Source organism: Pangasianodon hypophthalmus, chromosome 3 (genome assembly GCF_027358585.1).
Source record: "Pangasianodon hypophthalmus isolate fPanHyp1 chromosome 3, fPanHyp1.pri, whole genome shotgun sequence".
Lineage (NCBI taxonomy): Eukaryota > Metazoa > Chordata > Actinopteri > Siluriformes > Pangasiidae > Pangasianodon > Pangasianodon hypophthalmus.
Window position 1 is genome coordinate 25,883,472 of NC_069712.1, and position 19,971 is coordinate 25,903,442.

The 19,971-nt window shown below is 39.8% G+C and overlaps 2 protein-coding genes across 4 annotated transcripts in view; one reads left to right on the forward strand and one right to left on the reverse strand.

The window, feature by feature from the left end:
- The window catches only part of fbxo11a (F-box protein 11a), a 23,689-nt gene extending 21,685 nt beyond the window's left edge, over nucleotides 1–2,004 (forward strand). For all 3 annotated transcript variants that reach the window (XM_026939497.3, XM_026939498.3, XM_026939499.3), the window contains exons 21-22: nucleotides 56–154; nucleotides 320–2,004. In XM_026939497.3, the coding sequence (XP_026795298.1) occupies nucleotides 56–154; nucleotides 320–449 (229 nt within the window). In that variant the 3' untranslated portion in view covers nucleotides 450–2,004. The remainder of the gene's footprint in view (nucleotides 1–55; nucleotides 155–319) is intronic.
- msh6 (mutS homolog 6 (E. coli)) lies at nucleotides 1,404–11,528 on the reverse strand. Its single transcript, XM_026939496.3, has 10 exons — nucleotides 11,172–11,528; nucleotides 10,229–10,431; nucleotides 9,955–10,130; nucleotides 6,839–9,383; nucleotides 4,044–4,336; nucleotides 3,624–3,741; nucleotides 3,386–3,475; nucleotides 3,114–3,268; nucleotides 2,284–2,486; nucleotides 1,404–2,157 (listed from the first exon to the last, which is right to left on the reverse strand). Exons 1-10 carry the CDS (start codon nucleotides 11,420–11,422, stop codon nucleotides 2,076–2,078), a joined length of 4,116 nt encoding a protein of 1,371 aa, XP_026795297.3. The 5' UTR covers nucleotides 11,423–11,528; the 3' UTR covers nucleotides 1,404–2,075.
- Between the last annotated feature and the right edge of the window lie 8,443 nt (nucleotides 11,529–19,971).

Consider the following 19,971-nt stretch of genomic DNA (forward strand, 5'->3'; position numbering starts at 1 on the left):
TTTCTACATGGTATAGAATTGACCAAACTAATTTAATTGCTTTTTCTCCATGCAGATGTCACACCTGTAACACAACAGACCGCAATGCAATTTGTGTGAACTGCATCAAAAAGTGTCATCAAGGACATGATGTAGAGTTTATTAGACATGATAGGTCAGTCCCATCGGTCATACATTGCAGTTTTGGTAAAGTTCAGTGCTCTCCAGTGCTCACCCTTCTGGATTTGGATTTTGCGACCTCTATTACTGAAATGTTTTGAAAGTGTGAGACTGGTTCTCTTCTCTTTTGTGTAACCTGTGTAATGTCTTTACTCCACAGGTTTTTCTGTGACTGTGGTGCTGGGACATTGTCAAACCCATGCACGTTAGCTGGAGAGCCGACACATGACACGGATACACTGTATGACTCTGCTCCTCCTATAGAGTCCAGCACACTGCAGCACAACTGAGTCTGTGACCTCAAGAGACTTCATACCACTCCTTAGTGATGTACCGCTGCCCTTTTTCCATTTTCAATACGGTACCAACATCAGTGCTTTGAGGAGTGGCATAAATAAGCCGACTCTGCAAGCTTCTGTTACCAAATTACATAATGTTTCAGTACAATGGCACTAAGCTATGGTGTTTCAGATGTTCACATGCAAGGTCTATATTGTCATTGTTCACAGCGTAAATTGTCAGTGGATCAGAAGTGTGTCGGATCTGATCCAATATAAATCCAACAGATCAGATTGGTGGATCCCTAGCACTCCTCAATCCAGTGGTGAAATTATTTTAGAAATAATTCAATTTCAGTAATAATTTCACAAATTATAAACTAAGAACACTTCAAAAAGAAAGCGTAAGACAGAAGACAACTAATAATGCAAGCTATGAAAAGACTAGTATTTAAAAAAAAAAAAAAAAAAGCAGCCATTCTCCTGGGATATAATAATTCCCCTGATTTGTTTTCCAAGAGAGGTGGATAGGTGATGGATGTAAACGTTGACTCATGAGCCACAGACTGATTTTGGGTAGTGCTAGAAAGAAACTTGGTAAAAGATTGCTGGTTCTTAACTGGAAAGAGCAGTCTTTCACCAATTTCTTAGCAAATGTCTCCAAGAATTTATTGCCACACTATGGTGTATGTATGGTGATAAATATGACCAGCACTGCAGCATTTTAAAAAAAATAATAATAACTGGTATTCAATTTTAATGCTTTCTCATAGTTTTGTATTTTCAAGTGGAAATCTTAAATGTACTTGAATGTTTATTTTATTAAATATTAATTTTGGGAGTTGTTATACCTTTTGGACTTAACTGTAATTGTACTCATGGTGCAGGATGTATTGTTCTTTCTGTGAAAGAGATTTATCAGGAAAAGTGAAAATGAAAAACACTAGCTATTCTCCAGCATTGCTGTTTTTTTTTTTTGTTTGTTTTTTTTTAATTAAAGGGAAAATGTTTTAATGGCAGAACGAGTGTTTTCACAAGCCTAATGGAGTAAAGGTTGTGGCCTCTGTACGTTCTTGATTTTGAAAATACCTCTGTTTAACTTCTTTTTTTAATGACTGTATAATCCATCTCTGACTTGTCCTCCTTGGGATTACCCTTCCTCTGCTAATAGTCGTCAGATTTTTCACCCAATAATGACTGGTGAAATATGTATAGAAGCATTCTCATAACGTCACTGATCGTTGCCTTTTCCTCGAAATGTCCTGGGTGAAAGGGTTAAACCAAATGAATGAGCTACTCTGCTGCAGAAAATGTAAAGCAGTTTCTTGCTTTATTGAAGCTCAGATTAATACTGACATTTTTTTCTTTTTTTGCTTTGGCTTTTTTCCTACAACTGCATCTGATGACTGGGTTCTTATACAGCCAGAATTGTATGCATGTTCCATGACAGCTAGACTTAATATATTGTGACATACATACTTAATCATTAAGTAGATATTGGTAAAGATCTAATTTCCTAGTGAAAGCGAGAACGTGTGCGTTTTTAAGAATAAACTTTATTAGATCATGTCAGTAGTAGTGAAAATACTTTCCAGTTGAACAATAGCCATCTTATACAGAGTACAACTCTTTTCTCTATTAAAGGTTACCAATCATCTGAACCAGTCTGGCAAACTGTTCATGGTTAGCTGTGCGATCTTCAGTAAATGAACACACTTTCCTAAAGAGAGAATATAAAAAATATATAAGAATATATGTAAGAATTCTCACACTGCATACTGGAAAACCTGTTTTGAACATTAAATTCTATAAAAAAAATTTTTTTAGAAGAATTAATGTTTCTCACTTGAAGATCCTCAGAGCCATGGTGCTCCTCTCAAACTCACGGGCTTTACAATGTCCTGACTGAAGCACCTCTTCAGGGATATCGGCAAGGCGTGCAGCATTAAATCCGTAGCTCTTGGGACAAGCACCACTGATGAACTTGTACAGGAATGTGATGGTCTCCTGGCTAGGATCCTCATCACACTCATTCTCCACCATGCAGGCCTGAGTGCAAGTGTGGTAGAAAGATCACAAGTCTTAAAACTACAAATGAATTAAAGGGTCATGACTGAGACTTTTAATATGTACTAGACAAGGTAGCTTTACATTTCCCTTTCTTGATAAATGTGCCTGGTGTACAGCTGCAATTTTTTTTTCCTCTGTAACAAGACAATGGATTATGAAAGCTGCAAGAAAATTTAATGTTCACTAGCATGATGTTGCATGGCTCACCTGTAAGTTAAAAAGTGAAAATACGATGCATTTTATTACAGAAATTTTCAAAAGAAAATAGTGTGTTTGAGCAGTTGTTTTTTAATCCACATATTGCATTTTAGCAACATGCTTAACTAAATTTAGCTTTCTTTATGTGTACAAAGTAGTGTCTAAAGAAAGGGTTTGTGAAATTTTGATTAATAATTATACATTAAACTGTTAACATTTTCACATTGTTAAAGTATGAACAATATGTGTGCCAAAGACAGATCTGTCACAACCTCTTAAATTGTTGAGCTGAGTAGTTAAATTACTAGGACAGTGGTGGTAGAAAGGGCCAGGTTTTGTTCGACTAAATAGATTAATAATTATCATGTGATCCATCTCAGTCTGAGCTAAAGAATGAATAAGACTCACCATATGACCAAGTTTAACAGCACAGTCCTGAGCGTAGTCTTCTACCAGTGAGTGGTAGTGGGTGGAGAACAGAGTTCGGCAACAGATCCTCTCCGACAGTTCCTTCACCACTGCACTTGCTATGGCTGTGCCATCATAGGTGGCTGTACCCCTGCCTATAGCCAATCACATTAAATGTGGCATAGAGGGTGTGTTGGGTGCATTTCAGGCTTTGAAGGGAAAAAACACTATAACGATATGTTAAGAACAACATAAAAGAAGTAATGTGTTACCCAGTTCATCAAGAAGAACAAGTGAATGAGTGGTCCCATGCAGGAGGATACTGGCTGTTTCACTAAGCTCCACGAAGAAAGTACTCTCTCCTAATGGTACAGAACAGGTAAACATGAACATCTAAACCAAGTCAGGTGATCTCATTAAAAGTCATTTCTTGCACTATAAAATATCTTCTTTTTGAACCTTAAACAGGCACCTTAAGTAGCACTGCGTACAAAGGGGGAGACAACTCACCAGACATGATACGATCTGAGGCACCAAGGCGAGTGAACACTCGGTCCACAGGGGTTAGGCGCAGGCTTTCAGCAGGCACATAGCAACCCAACTGAGCCAAGATCACAATCAGGCCACACTACAGCAAAAAATGCATAGGGCTAAATTTCCTCTTGGTGTCAAAAAGACAGATGACTAAAACAAAATGAATCTATAAAGCCAGTGTTTCTGCAGACCAGTAAAAACCCTGTCCACTTTAAAGGGTAACAACCTCCTGGGAAAAAAATACTTAAAAAGAAGCTTAAAAAGCAAACCAATATCCTTCCCACAGCCCCCAAATAAGTACTCTGCAATAAAAAAAATTAAATCAAGGCAAACTTGACATTAAAATTATTTACTAATTAGAATTGTGCCCTAAACAGTCCACAAGAATGAACTCACCTGCCTCATTAGGGTGGACTTGCCTCCCATGTTTGGCCCCGTGACAAGTACACATGGGGCTAGTGCCTTCTTGTTGCCTTCGCTCTCCTCTTCCTCATTGCCAGGACAACCAATAAAGATGTCATTGGGGATGAAGTCATCACCAAAATAGGTTTTGGTGACACAGGGGTGCCGGGATCCTCGGAGGTCCAGGAAAGGGGAAGAATGGGGGCTATTACCTGGCAGAACAATCTCTGGTTTTACCATCGGCCCGTTCCCACTCTGGCTGTATCGGGACAAACTCAACAGCACATCTGCAATAGCACAGACACTATAAAGCACTACTGTATTTATTAGATTGTGAAACAAGGTTTCATAAGGATCACTTGAGGTTTAGGTGTTCCTAAAAAGGTATGTGGGTAAAATGTACCCAAGTCAAAAAAAAGTAATGGTGTAATTTACAACAAACCTCCTCTAAACTTAGAGTATAACAAAATCTAAAGAATCAAAGGCTAGAGAGCATTAACACAAATACCAAATATAGCTGCAAGCAGCAATTAAGGGGGCCAAGGACTTTCTGTCCCCACCCCTTAGTGACAGCAGAAGACAGAAGCCACTGGCACCATCAGTGCTTGCTCCAAAGGAGATGTACTAAATTTAAAGGCAAATGGTTAAGCTGTTGCTGAGATAATACCTCACTTCCTGTTTTCAGTAGCCCTCCCAAGTTGCAAATGATGTCAAATTTGGTTTCTTAATGTCAGGTCATGTTGCTAAATACATGTGACAAGTTTAATATATAAAAGCGTTGCGGAGATATGCCTTCGTGTCCTGTTTGGCGACTTGGCCATTAAATTCATTGGCAGATTATGGATGAAACATCACGGTTATCAAAAATCCAAGTTTTTTTTTTTTTTGGATTGATCTCCTGTGATCCAAATTTCTTGATGATTGTACACAATTTGTAAGAGATAAAGCAAAATAAAATTATTAAATTTCATGGCTGACTTCCTGTTTGGCAGATCACAAATCCATTAAAAGTCGAACTCTTGGCCCAGATTGCAGGTTAAGTGGTTCAGAAGTTATGAGCCATTTTACTAATTTGTGAATTACAGCACCCCCTATAGGGGATTTAGTCTAAACTTCGTGGAGTCCCTCAGGACAAAGTCACTTACTCATCTACAAAGTTTGTTCACAATCCATCACACGATTGCTGAGATATGCCCTCACATCCTGTTTGGTAACTTCATCTAATTCATTTGCATGTTATGTACAAACCATCAAAAAAGAAGAAGAAGAAGAAGAAGAAGAAGAAGAAAACTATTAGGGTACCTATGCACTTTCAGTGCTTGGCTCCCTAACAAGGTAAGACTTTTAGCAACTTGCTTTTTGTAAGTATGTTTATTTCAGACTTAAAACTAAATAATGCTTAAGTGTCATTCATTTGGCTGTTCAGTTTTGTTTTTAATGTTATAAGTTAATGTTATAAGTAGTTTTGATTAGGGTTACCAACTTAGTGTGACAAATCCTGGAAATGTTTTATAAATTATGTGTGCAGTGAGCTGATTTTTCCCCTGCAGGTTACGGATTGTGCATGTATTCGATTAACTCAACTCTAGTCGACTCCATAAAAATGCCAAACATACCCATAAACCTCACAGTGATTTGATTTACTCAATCTCATAAGAACACTTTGTTTATGGCAATATACACTCAACAAGCACTTTATTAGGAACATTATACTAATAATGGGTAGCGCCTCCTTGCATCATGTAATTGCATCTTGCCCTTTTCATGCTGCGAATCTCTCATTCCATCACATCCCAGAGGTGTTCTATTGAATTCAGTGACTGGAAAGGTCACAGAAGAACACTGAACTCATTGTTGTATTCATGAAGCCAGTTTAAGATGACTTTTGCTTTGTGACATGCTGGAAGTAGCCATTAAGTGATGGGTAAATTGTGGCCTTGACGGGATGCATATGGTCAGCAGCAATACTCAAATGGGCTGTGGCAGTCACACAATGATTGGTATTAACAGGCCCAAAGTTTGCCAAGAAAACATTCCCCACACTATCGCACCACCTCCACCAGCCTGGACTGCTGACACAAGGCAGGTTGGGTCCATGGATTCATGCTGCTGGCACCAAATTCTGACCCTACCACCTGTGTGCCAGTGCCCACTGCAGCTTCAGCTTTCTGTTCTTGGCTAAGAGAAGTGGAATAATTTCCTAAGAAAGAGTTTGGTGAGTGTATAACAAAGAGCATTGGTGAAATAATTGACCAAATTTACATGTTTTAACTGCTTTGGAAAATGTGTATTACTTTAAATATTACATTGTGTTTGGCAATGATAGTTACTGATGTTCAAAATCAAAAGCAGTGGAATTTGAAAAATGACTGGGGAGCTAGTATTAGAACTATTTTGAATTTTGGCTCATGTTAAAACAATTTTGGAAGTCATGTCTTATGTCACTTAAATAAACCCACATATTCAAATTTTTCAATGCATTTTCTCATTTTCATTCTGGAAGACTGAGGCATCTGTCAGGTTTAGCAACCTTTAACCCAATGCAGCATGATATGTAAACATCAGCAAAATGTGTAAAGAATATTTAGGTAAATACAACTACTTTCCCATGTGCTTTGTAGTGTATAGGTAGTATTGGTCTTTATATTTATTAATTTTTACAACAATTTTGTGCAGTTAAGAGCTAAAGGTCTCTGAAGAGCACAGCAATATCTCTCATTTCAGTCAGCATTTTTTCTAAGAGGAATTTAAAAACTGGATGAAATGATATATTATGTGGTAGTCCTTACCAAGAACCGACATGCACTCCACAGCAGTCTGCCAGTCTCTGTAGTTTTTATCAAAGTTGTAAAACAGTCTCCTCATGCAATCTTTCAGTGCAGTGTCCCTTTTGTCTTCCCAGCTCTGCAGCTCTGAGAACATATGCTCAATCTCCTTTGTTGAGTATCTCTTCCAGCCCTTCTTTGTGGACCTCACCTCAAATTCTTCTGGTATGCTCCTCTCAGAAACACTGTCTGGAACCTCCATTTGATATCGGTTCCGTCCTGTGCCCCAGTAAGATAAATTCTTGCAGCCAAGTCTCTTCTTCTGTCTATCCAAGTAGTCTTGCAGTTTTCTCTCACAGTCCTTGATCCCACTCAGAGCCTGATCATACTCGGGGTCAAAGCCAGCCTTGGGTGTAATCACACCAGTCGTACGTGCTTTTTGATGGTCGAAAGCTGTGTCCCAGCGGTTAAGCTCCGGTCTAAGATCGGGAAAAAGCCCCTCATCACTTCTTGTTTTTAGGATCACTACTTGCCGAAGCAATTTAGATTGGAATCCTTCTGAGACTGACTCCAAGATTGAGACTATTTCCTGCATGGATTTGAACCCTTCCAGTGCTGAAAGGAAGTCAGCAATCTTGCGTTTGCTATAGACAATCTCCTCATAAAGAACTGCTCTGCTGTCCGGGTGGTCCTGTGCCTTCAGAGGAGTACCCATACTATGGATTTTGCTGAGTAACCTTTCAAGGTCTGGGAGTTTCTTCAGGAGTTCTGTAACCTCAGTAGCTTGTGCTGGAGCAGCCATTAGGTCTTCAACAGCATTCAACCGATCATTAATGGAGGCTGGGTTACAGAGGGGACCACAGAGCCATTGTTTTAGCAGCCTCTTGCCAAAAGGAGTACAGCAGGTGTCCAACTGTTCAAGCAGAGTGCCTTCTGTGCCTCCAGTAGAACCATTCTGGAGAATCTCAAGGTTGGCCAGTGTCACTCCATCCAGCACCATGCGTTGGCAAGTTTGGGCAAAGAAATTTGATGCATTCTCTGACTGCTGTATCTCCACATCCACTGGAACATATTCCTGAAAGTTAGCCATAGAAAGAAGCTCTTGATCAACCAGACATTTTTTAAGATAGAATATGCATCCCCCAAGTGCAGAGAGAGCAAGTTCATATCCGTCTTTAGGAGTAAGACCTAGCGAGTCGCTTTCAGAAGTCATTGCTTTTAGAGCACTGGGGAGAGCTGAAGAATTATCGCTCTCTTCTTTACTTTCTTTAAAGTAGTCTTCATCGGCTAAGGTTTTCAGGGTTTTCTGAGCATCCCAGAATTGTGAGCCAGCATTGAGACTCTCGTGCATTGCTGAGGACAGAGCAGCCTTGAAGATCTTCCGCGTCTCAGCTGACAAGTTACCCTTCTCGAATAGCACCTGGGCTGGCACATAATGTGCAAGTAAGGTACGCAGACGGGAACAGTGGCGGTCATCTTGGAACTGGCCTACATAAAAGCGACCCACTGAGCTGTCAATGAAGCAGACCCCATATATGTGACATTGGCCTGCGTTTTCCTCCTGATTTTTTTCTTTCACACTCAGCAGGTACTTGCTCTCGGCCTCAGAAGGGGCACCATCAAGCACACTATATGTCTGGGTGCCCCGGGTGATTACTCTGCATACCTCTCGCCGGACTACACGGTCAAATTTAGTCGGACGCACCATAGCCTTGCATCGTGCTTCCATCATTTCAGGGGTCTCAGTCTGTTCTACGCGTGCCACCTTGTAACCTTTTTGTACGAGCACATCAGAGAAACGGCCAAAACCTATCTCAGGGAAACCAGAATGTGCCCAGGTGCCTTTCATGAAAGTAAGCCCCAACTCATTGACACCAATCACAGCGTCCATGTGGTAGAGCTCATAAAACTTGCCGACTTTATAGAAAAGAACAGTATCAAACATCCCTGACTTGAGCTGCCACCATCGACGCATGCCAGGTGTAACCCTGTTAAGGAAGTCTTCAGGCACAAATAGAGTGGTTGGATCATAGTCCTCATCCACCTGACGCCTCCTCCGAGCATCCTTTCTTTTGCCATCCCGCAACCAATCCAATTTTTCATGGTCCCACACACCAACGCCATCTAGGTTTCCTGCAGCACTGCCCTGACTCTCAAAGCTGTCTGGAGCAGAAAAAGCAGACAGACGTGACTTTGTGTCAGTTGCAAGACCCACAGCATTGCTCTTGTGGATCTCTGACGGTATAGGTGTACTCTTTGTTTTATCCATTTTCTCTGTTACACGTTTCCGTTTTACAGGTTTCACAGGACTGTCCGGTTCAGATTCAGATATACTCTCCTCCGCCTCACTGACCCCATCAGTGACCCCATCTTCATCCTCACTGCTGGTTTCTGCCTGATCTGGCTTGAACTCCTCATCAGAGCCTTCACTGTCAGAGGCCACCACAATACGCCGACGTTTGGGTTTCTGAGCATGCGCTGCTGCAGCACGTGATGAACGCCTGCTAGGCTTCACCTTCTGAACCTCATCTTCTGACATTTCTTCATCTGATGGTGTTGATTTTTCAACCTACAAGGAATGTGATGTCACAAGTGGGTAGGAACTTCCTGCCTTACAGTAAATTAAACCAGGCATGATATAAAACAAATCCCTCCTGTTTTATCCATCCTAGGTCAAGACATACAGTCAACTGAGGTATTACATTCACCCTTCAAAAGAATATGCAAATAATTATATAAACATTACACACTATGCTTAAAATTTCCCACTTAAACAATTAAAGAAACTACATACATTTCTAACAAAAATAATTCTTCTCAAAACATTTTTAAAATAAATTATTTTTCCCTCAAGAACATGTCAATTAGCTCAATATATACATAAATATGCTAATACTAAATTATTAACTAGTTACAAGCATAATCAGTCGTTTAGACATTTATTTATTCTTTACTTCAATTTTAACTTGTTGTATCTAATGGCATCCTACAAACCCTATGTATAAAAACATTAATAATAATAATAAGAAGAAGAAGAAGAAGAAGAAGAAGAAGAAAAAAATTCTTTAAATTAAATGAATTAATTCAGTGAATAAAATAATTTAAAAAATAGATGCTAGACATATAACATTGCTTCTTACCTCCATCATTTCTTCATCCTCCGCTTCCTCATCAGAGGCATCCATACATATCGGCAACTTTAGTCTCTTTTCAGGACTGTCCTGCAGCACGCGGTCTGCCAACTCCATTGCCCTGCGAATCACAGGCTTGCCACTGAAGAACAAACCACCTGTTTTGGCATCAGCACTCTCTGAACCTGTTAGGCATAACCAAAATTCATTCGATGCTGGATTGCTTAATTAGTTTCAGTATAGCTCCAGATCTCCAAATGCATGTTATGCAACCTCAGCTCACCTTTATATTCTCGTATGTAATTCTTTCTGACCCAACCCCTCGTTGCTGGCTCATCAAAAAAATGGACATGCACTCTCTGATCTTGGCCTCTGCCCCTCATCTGCTGCCCACTCAACGGGTGGGGCACTATCATGCAGGGCCACCATGGGTGTCCTTCTAGTTTTGCCCATACCAGGTCACCCGCATGGAGAGAGAATGAAGAGCTGAAAAATGTCCAAAATAAAAATATAAAACAAACATTCATTTTGAATAGCTTTATTTTCTCTCGCCTTTTACATTGCTCTTCTCTAAAGAATATTTTCTTTACTATTAAGATAAAGCATAAAAAAGGGGAAAAAATGGAGATTGGGGAAATGTCTAGCAGAAATTTTACTCATGATTCGTAGGTTGCTCCATTGCTCACAAACATTGCAACGCTTCAAAGGTTAGTTTGGTGTCACTGATCATTCATCCCTCATCCAGATTCTCAGGAAGTCTCATTTCATTACCAGTGGCACATAAATGAGTGTAAGATGATCCAACGCAACTGCCCAGCTTTTTATCTCCCGCCAGAAAATCTTGAAATGGCGACAGAGATGTGTTTGCGTGCGTGTTGTAGTGGGTGGGTGTGTGTGTGTGTGTGTGTGTGTGTGTGTGTGTGTGTGTGTTGAAGTGGGTGTGTGTGTGTGTTTGTGTGTGGGTGTTTATGTGTCAGGCCAAACCTCTGCCTTTCCTAAGAGGTTTACAACATTCTAAAGCTTATTAAAAGTAAAACACCAAGAATATCAAAACACTAACTAGCCCAATGGACTCGAAAGCTAGTTATCTCGCTAGCCTTCACTTCAGTTAGCTAAGCTAGCTAAACATATTGAAGCCATTAGCCTCAATATGTGACTCAGCTAACCTGCTTCATGCATTCGCTACAAGCATACATTGAATTTAAGTCAGCTTATATTCCGCAGACCTCTGATTTGTATCCGTAGCTCTTTGTCCAGAAGGTCTGCCATGACCGCCTTTAGTCTGAGTCTTGCGGGGTTTTTCCGCAGCCTTCTTGCTGTTCTGGGCTGCTTGTTTAGCTTCCTCCTTGGGGGAACTGCTGGATTTGGAAACTGAAGAAGGCAAATCTGCTTCGGTTGGAGACGGATTAGATTTTGTTTTCGCGACGGCTGGCGGCGACTTTGTAAAGAAATTAAAGATGGAACTTTGCTTTGCCATGACTAGCTGCACAAAGTTGATGTTTGCAATGCTAAGCTGCTTCTCACGCACGCAGGCTGTGCGGATAACCTTTCGCGGGAAAAGTGCGAAGAGGAAGTGGGCGGGTCCTGTGCGTCATTGACGTACAGGCCTGTACAAATCCAGGCATGTGCTCCAGGCAGGAATGGATGTGGTTACCCCATCCGCGTCCCCTGCCCATGTAAATGGGGCAGAGGAACAATATGGACGAGCCTCATGAACGTGCGTGTACTTTCCAGCACGGACCTGAAGCTCTTGACAGTTCTGCAACAGAGCCATGGCTCGTTCTGTTGTAAACTGCTGTAACAAACCCTCAGCAGGGAGTTCTTTGCAGTTTTTCCGTTATGTTGCTCAATTTGATGTTTAAGCTAGCTCGTTGTGCTAATATTATAAATAGCAAACCAAGGTGAGTGAATGAAGTGATGGCATAACCCAAGGTAGCTAACACTATCTCAGTTTCTTAATAATTTAGTATTTACTGTATGACCTTAGCGAACACTCAAAATATCTTGGTAAGGTTAGGCAGTCAGTTTTTTTTTTTTTAACAAACTCAAACAGTGATTTTTTCCCCCTCAAAATAGGTTGTGTTGAGTGTAAATGTTGACTGTTGTCTTCCTTACAATAGCTACTTATAATTACTTTTAATTATTTATTTGATTAAAAGGATGCATAATTCAATTCAATTTTATTTGTGTAGCGTTTTTAACAATGGACATTGTCACAAAGAAGCTTTACAGAAATAAATGGATTCAAAAAATATATTGTAAATATGTGAATTTATCCCTAATGAGCAAGCCAGAGGTGACGGTGGCAAGGAAAAACTCCCTGAGATGATATGAGGAAGAAACCTTGAGAGGAACCAGGCTCCAAAGGGAACACATCCTCATCTGGGCACAACAGATAGTGCAATTATTAATAAATCCCTTCTATTATTGTGCACTATATGAACAAATAGTGCAAATGTGCAACCAGTAAATTCATCACAGTTTTCGCAAGAAGTCTTTTCAAGCTCTAAAATCTTTTCCAATTAACAATGTAACAATTTAACAAATTAAATCAATATACCTGTGAAAATTATATGACTACAATTTAGAATTGTACATATTAATCAATTTACATGCCGCTTGGAGTTAGCCAATGCACGATTTTAAGTTGCTCTTCAGGTAATGTCAGCATGCGTGCTCACGAATGTGCTCATCACTAACATGGGCAGACGAGAGGAGGACCCATTGTCCACCGGCCATATCTACTGTGCACACTCTGGCTCAAATTTTTTGCAAGATGGCAACTTACATTTTGACCCAAAAAGCCTTCAAAACCACATAAGTCAAGTCAAGTCAAGTGGAGTTTATTGTCATTTCAACCACATACAGCCAGTTAGTACATAGTGAAACGAAACAACGTTCCTCCAGGACCAAGGTGCTACATAGGACAAACACAGAACTACAAGGGACTACATAATTTATACAGAAAGTGCACAAGTGCAAACGTGCACACAGCACAAGACAGTACAATGACTACTGAGATACACAATGGGCACAGTAAGTCCCAGTGCAGCGCCGACCAGTACAGAATTCTATTAGAAAGTGAATCCAGTGACAATAGTGCAAAAAGAGTACAATATAAGTTGCTGAAATAGGTGTAAACATAAGAAGTAGCAGCCTAGTAGGGAGTGACTGTCCATGTTGACAATGGGAGTGATTGTCCATGTTATTCATTCGGATATACTATACAGTCATTGTATTGAACCTATAAGCATACTTATGTATTCAAATCCCTGTTCTGTTGGTAGATATCTGCCATGCACCACAGTTTAAAAAATAAACAAAAAAAAAGACAATTATGTCTTTCTTCCAAACAAGCAGGGTGGCAGACTATTAGTGGCTTTATTTCATTTATTTAAGCTAAAATGTCTATTTGGGAGGCTGATGTTCCATAGGGATATGTGTCTGCTGCTAGAAATAAAACTACTATTAAAACTTAGGTCACACAAGGTGGTAACGAACATAGTTGCAGTGTTTAAAGCTCTGGGTTTTTTTTTGTTTGTTTGTCTTTTTTTGTGAAACCTGCGATTCTTTGTTGTAATTGGTGCATTTTTATTTGAATTTCACCCTTCCCCGCCCCTGACAACTGCAGTCACTGAAGGCATTGTCCCGCTGAAGCAGTCATGTAAAATGAATAAAAGTGCTTGAAGTGAAGAGCTCACCGGTATGTAGTACCAGGAATGATTCTACTCTCTTCTGACCCTGCTCGAGAGAGACTGACACTGAACTCATGGATTCACTCTTTCTCTTGCGCTACTTTAATCACAATCCATTTATGATATTGCGGTGCATCATGATTTAGTTATGTATCTATATTGGCTGACTGAAAAAAGCACTTTCATTTTAGAGTCATCCTCTTGGAAGGTTCATGAGTTGGAATCCTCTTATGGCTGTTTTAGCAAAGCGTTTTCTCTGTAACCCCCCTCAATCTTACAGCTGTTTTGTAATGCTCTTCATTCATTTTTACTCTACTTTTAAATTAAGGTATTTTTTACCACATTTCTTTTATGGGCTTATCTTTTTCTTAACAAGTAATCGGTAGTTAAATTTTCACACTGAGATACTGTGTTGGCAAAGTTTTAAATAAATATTAAAAATCTGTATTGAAATTACTGGCTTATGCTTTTCGTTAATTGGTGTCAATTGTCATTTAATTAAATTTGCACTTTTATTACATTTGAACAGTAAAACTATTTAAAAATTTGTGTTGAGCAGTAACAGCCTTCCTGTAAGATGTGAAAAGGATATGATGCTTTGTGCTATATTGTGATGTATCGTAATACGTACAGTGTATGAGGTAGTCAACAATACCCAGTGCTAATATGTATACACACACACACACACACACACACACACACACACACACAAATATATGTATATATGTAATATATGTATATAGACAGTTTATTTTCATAGACTAAGTGTGCCTCCAGTTATGGTGTTAAAAAGATTTTAAATAGTACAGGTGTGCCTGTTGACTGAAATTTGTGTGTTGTGCAGACAGTCTTTGCAGACATCCATGATGCACAGGTCCACATAGAATAATGTTAGCATGCTCAAAGGGACTATCAAATGATGTGGACACTATGGCTTGGCTTTAATGTCAGTTTGTTGAATTTGATATTGTGCCAATTTTTCTGTATTGTATACTGGCCAAATAACCTGTTTGTAATCTTCTAATTCTGATTTATAATGATTAATGAACTTGTCATGATATAGTGTCCAGAGTAAGAGAAGCAGTGTAGGCCAGTTCTGCTCATAATCATCAGTAAAGGCAGAGGCAGAGACCAGCACAGGGGAGAACAGCACATCCCAGACCTCCAGCACAGCCTAGACCTCCAGCTCAGGTCTTTCAAAAGTCATAATAGGTCAGCCAATCACAGGGAAATGCTTGTTAGTGATTTAATATCTGGAAGAGAAGAAAAGTAGTTTAGTATTATGTGACGACTAGATATAGTCTCTCACAACTCTTATTTTCTCCAAATTATGCTTACCTGGGGAAGAGATGGAACCAGGATGCATGATGAGTGTGATGCTCTGGGTAATGTTCTGCCGGGAAACCCTGGGTCCTGGTATTCATGTGGATGTTACTTTGATACGTACTACCTACCTAAACTTTGTTGCAGACCAAGTACATCCCTTTGTGGCAATGGTATTCCCTTAATTCCAGTGGCCTCTTTCAGCAGGATAATGCACTCTGCCACACTGCAAAAATTGGTCAGGAATGGTTTGAGGAACATGTCAAAGAGTTCAAGCTGACCTGGCCTCCAAATTCCCCAGATCACAATCTGATCAAGCATCTGTGGAGTGTGCTGGACAAACAAGTTTGACCTATGGAGGCCCCACCTTGTGACTTAAAGGATCTGCTGGTAATGTGTTGGTGCTCGATACCACAGCACACCTTCAGAGGTCTTGTGGAGTCCATGCCTCGACGGGTCAGAGCTGTTTTAGCAGCACAAGGTGGACTTACACAATATTAGGCAGGTGGTTTTAATGTTATGGCTGATTGGTGTGTGGCTGCTATTCCATTTTCTTGTGCTGAGATGATTCCAAATGTCAGTCTTTTCGACCTGCATCTGCCAAAAACTGTGTTGAAAGTGGTCAACAGTGAGGAATCAGTGCTCAATTTTATGGCCCAATATTCTGACCTAGCGTCCAGTACGCCAAAAGATTTCTTTGAATTGCCTTATTAAGGTCTCTGGGGTCTAGACACATGCTCAGCGTGTCTGTTTTGGGTTTTTCTACAACTACTAGGGCGTTCACCCATTCTATGGGTTCACTTACCTTGCAGATGATGTTGTTTTTCTCCATGCTGTTGAGCTCTTGCTTTAGTTGGCTTCATAGCATGATGGGGATCCTGTGAAGTGGGTACACCACGGGCATTTTACTTGATTTAGGGTAAAATTGTTTGACACTAGCTTGTGCACTGAATGATTACAACAAATAATTTGTGTCATCATCCACTCCATGTTTCACATCCACATTCTGTGTAAAGTCTAGAGACTGTCCTGTGAAAATCCCATAAGATCAGCAGTTTCTGAAATACTCAAACCAGCCCATCTGGCACCAACATCCATACCGTGGTTAAAGTCACAGAGATCACACTTTTTCGCCATGCTGTTGTTTGATGTAAACATTAACTGATGCTCTTGACCTGTATCTGCATGATTTTATGCATTGTGTTGCTGCCACATGATTGGCTGATTGGATAACTCCATAAATGAGCAGGTGTACAGGTGTTCATATTAAAGTGGATGGTGAGTGTATGAGTGCGTGTGTGGATTCTATTTCCCTAATTACATTTAGAAACTCTGCGATTGCATGAAAATTTTTAATTTTTATTATCTTTTATTACACTGCTGGTTTTGGAAATATAAGAAATGAAAGATATGAATGAAGGTAAGATGTGTCATCATTCGACTTGTCATTGTTTGGGAAATGCAGTACCGTCTCCAGTTTGTCTTTGAAATGTACTTGTAACTCAAAGCCCTAGAACAGAGATCAACTGAAACTTATGTGATTTTACTTAACATTCCCTCTGTGTCAACTATCTGCATCTTTTGAGCACCAAAATCAGTAATTACTCTCTCAGTTATGCTGACAGTGTGTGATATAGAAGCTCCGCATAGTCAGTTTACCTGCTATTACTCTTTTCTACCACTAGGGGTACTTGCATACGCATTGTCAGGAGTGTGAAGAAATATATGCACATCCTCACGCATAAGCAAAACTTGATAAATCCCACTCAGTGCATACTAACGTGCGTAGGCACGGTTGATAAATGAGGCCCCAGGACTTACGAGCTTGCACCTGCAGATGGCGCCCTGAAGCGCACTAATATCACTTACTGTACAACTTCCTAAACCATTATCTCATTATTCTCAAAATGTCCCAAAAATCTGACAGTTTCACACGAAAATAAGTGTCATGTATTGTAGAAATACTCTGTATGAAGAAATTTAACTGAAGGATTTTTAAATAATGGGCCTGTGAACATGGCATTTGAGATTATCGGATGTAGGCAAATTGCACTTTCTGCCCAATCCTCTTTATCCCATTATTATAATAATACATTATACTTATTTTCATATGAAATGGCCTCAAATGTCTCAAAGGTGCACATTTCGAAAGTATATATAGTGTATAGTATCTAGCACTGCTCGACTGGTCCCACCATCTCTCAGGGTACAAGGAAGGCATGCATCGAGACTCTTCTCTGTTCTGGCACCAAGGTGGTGGAATGAACTTCCCCTAGATGTCCGAACAGCTGAGTCACTGGCAGTCTTCAAACGACGTCTAAAGACTTACCTCTTCATAAAGTACTTAAGTTAGCACTTTCACAAAAAAAAAAAAAAATCCCCAACAGAGTTTTGGACTGATGGTATTCCTAGTTTGTGACCTAGTGAGCCAATATCAGAATGTATTTTTGATAGACTTCAAAGCACTATTGTAAGTCGCTCTGGATAAGGGCGTCTGCCAAATGCCATAAATGTACATGTAATGTAAATATATTTAATGTGGAATTTACACATTTTTTTTCATTTTCATAATGAAGAGATAATGGTATTGGAATTAGGCAGAAAGTAGAAACAGAAAAGCTGGTGAATAAGAAGCCAGCTTCAGGTTTGTCACTTAGTTTTCTTTTTAAACTGCTACTTAACTGGATGGAAAAAGGACACATGTATGATAAAGAAATATCTGTAAATCCATCTACAAACAATTCAGTAGCTACCTATATTAATTTTTGTCAGCTTTATAATGCAACAACGGTACAGTTTCCCTGCTGCTGAACACTCGGCTCCGTTCGTTCCACCATGGCAGAGGCAGCCCTGCCGTTAACAGATGGGCATGGCTATCTTTCAGAGCACCACCCACTCCAAAATCAGTTGACCAATAGAGAACGCCTTCTTTTAAAACCAAAAGTCAGAGGCAAAAAAAAAAAAACCTAAATCAGAAAAATCCGTAAATAGAAAAACATTAAAGCAAAATGAGAGTGTGAATCAGAAATAATCTTTCTGAAAACTTACTTTTGATTTGATTCTCATTACTTTTTTTTTTACATTTTGATATTTAATACTTTGCTTGTGGATTTTATTATTTATTTGAAACTTTTGGCACAAAATTTACTCCATAGTATTCCCGCTTTCTCGCACTACTTCTTACTTGTCAGTCATGCAGAGCTGACATGAACAACAGCCAACCAGGGGCCCCCTCCGAGCTTAGGCCCTAGCCCCATTATAATCCGGGTCTGGTCATCCCAAACGGAATAAACCATTGTTCATTTAGAACTGACGGCTTTAACAAAATGATAAATATTGTTGTGTTGTCATGAAGGCCATTTACATTTTTATAATTAGTCTAATGGGCGTAATAATTTAGAACCCTGATTAAACTTGTTTAATTTCGCTTTTGTGGTACTGTATACTTTAGCGGCTTTGTAATATGTTCACAAATGAAGGAACAAATCGCAGTTGTGTCCCTCCCTCAGCGCAGTGGCACACTGGAACACACATTAGAGTCGGTCTGAAGTCGATCGCCAGCTTAAAAACAACACTTTGGCACTGTGTCAGAGCGTGACTCTCTGCCAGCTCTCTGACGACCTCAAGCCGAGCCAAGTCCTGGAAGTCAATTAGAGTAAGACTTGCTTTATGAGCCATATGAGATGTCGAGTGCAAGTCTTGCAGTAATGTTTTAATTACGGTTAATTCAGTGTGTAGGCCTAATCACTGTCCTAGTGTAAGAAATCTTGTTTGGGCAAAACTACACTCCCTTTAATTGGAACACCTGCTCATTTATGCAGTTATCCAGTCAGCCAATCATTTGGCAGCAGCACAATGCATAAAATCATGGAGCTACAGGTCAAGAGCTTCAGTTAATGTTCACATCAAACATCATAATGGGGGAAAAAGTGCACTCTGCACTCTGTGACTTTACCCAAGGCATGGTTATTGGTACCAGATGGGCTGTTCTGAGTATTTCAGAAACTGCTGATCTCCTGGGATTTTCACACACAACTGTAGAGTTTACACAGAATGGTGCAAAAAACAAAAAACACTGAATGAGCAACAGTTCTGTGGGTGGAAAGACCTCATTGATAAGAGTGGTCAGAGGAAAATGGCCAGATTGGTTTGAGCTGCCAGGAAGGATATTAGCAGAAAAGCATCGAACCTTAAGGTGGATGGGCTACAACAGCAAAAGACCACACTGGGTTCCGCTTCTGTCACCCAAGAACAGGAATCATGGGCACTGGCTCACCCAAACTGGACAGTTGAATATTAAAAAAAAAAATTAAAAAAAAATCAGTCTTCATCTGCCTCATGTCAGTGTGTAGTGTATGTGCAGATCTGTCATACAGTTAATACACCAGTAACTATAATAAATAAGTGAATTCACTTAAATCGCTTTAACCAGACGCTTCAGTAAGCAAGGACGTTTCATAAATATGTTTGTCCTCTATTCCTCCTCTGTTCGTTGCCTTCACAGGGAAGGGAAGTAGGGAAAGGAAATGAGGAGCCGTATTTTAAGAAATTAGAAGTACACAGAATTTTGGGATGCACTCAATGACTACATATAAATGCACATCAAATTCCGTTTAAGATCTATATTCAGGTTGCAGCCATATTCCGAATACGATGTTTATATGCGTACATGCATCGGAATATTTCTGTATACATGGATGTTGTAAGTATGCCGATCTACACATGCACTTTTCCTTTCCTGCAGTTCGAGATGCTGCCATTGGTTATAGAGTATGATCAGTTAGTTTTATTACTGTTTTTACGCTAACACTTTTTACCATCAAAAATGCCCTACAACACCGCCTCGAAATGGAAAGGGTCAGATAAGCATCTGTTAAGCTAAGCATTTGTTAGCACTCACAATTCCTTGTGGACTGAGCATGTGCAAATGTCTCCTTTCAGTGGATTTTCTGAGTAAGGTGTTTACATGCAACAAACTTCTGATTAAAACAGGAATATAACAGGGGTG

Coding starts and splice junctions, on each gene's coding strand:
- msh6 (XM_026939496.3), bottom strand. CDS start 11,422: ATGGCAAAGCAAAGTTCCATCTTTAATTTCTTTACAAAGTCGCCGCCA. Junction 10,432..11,171: donor GCTACGGATACAAATCAGAG/GTCTGCGGAATA, acceptor GACATTTTTCAG/CTCTTCATTCTCTCTCCATG. Junction 3,269..3,385: donor TGTTCTTCTTGATGAACTGG/GTAACACATTAC, acceptor GATTGGCTATAG/GCAGGGGTACAGCCACCTAT.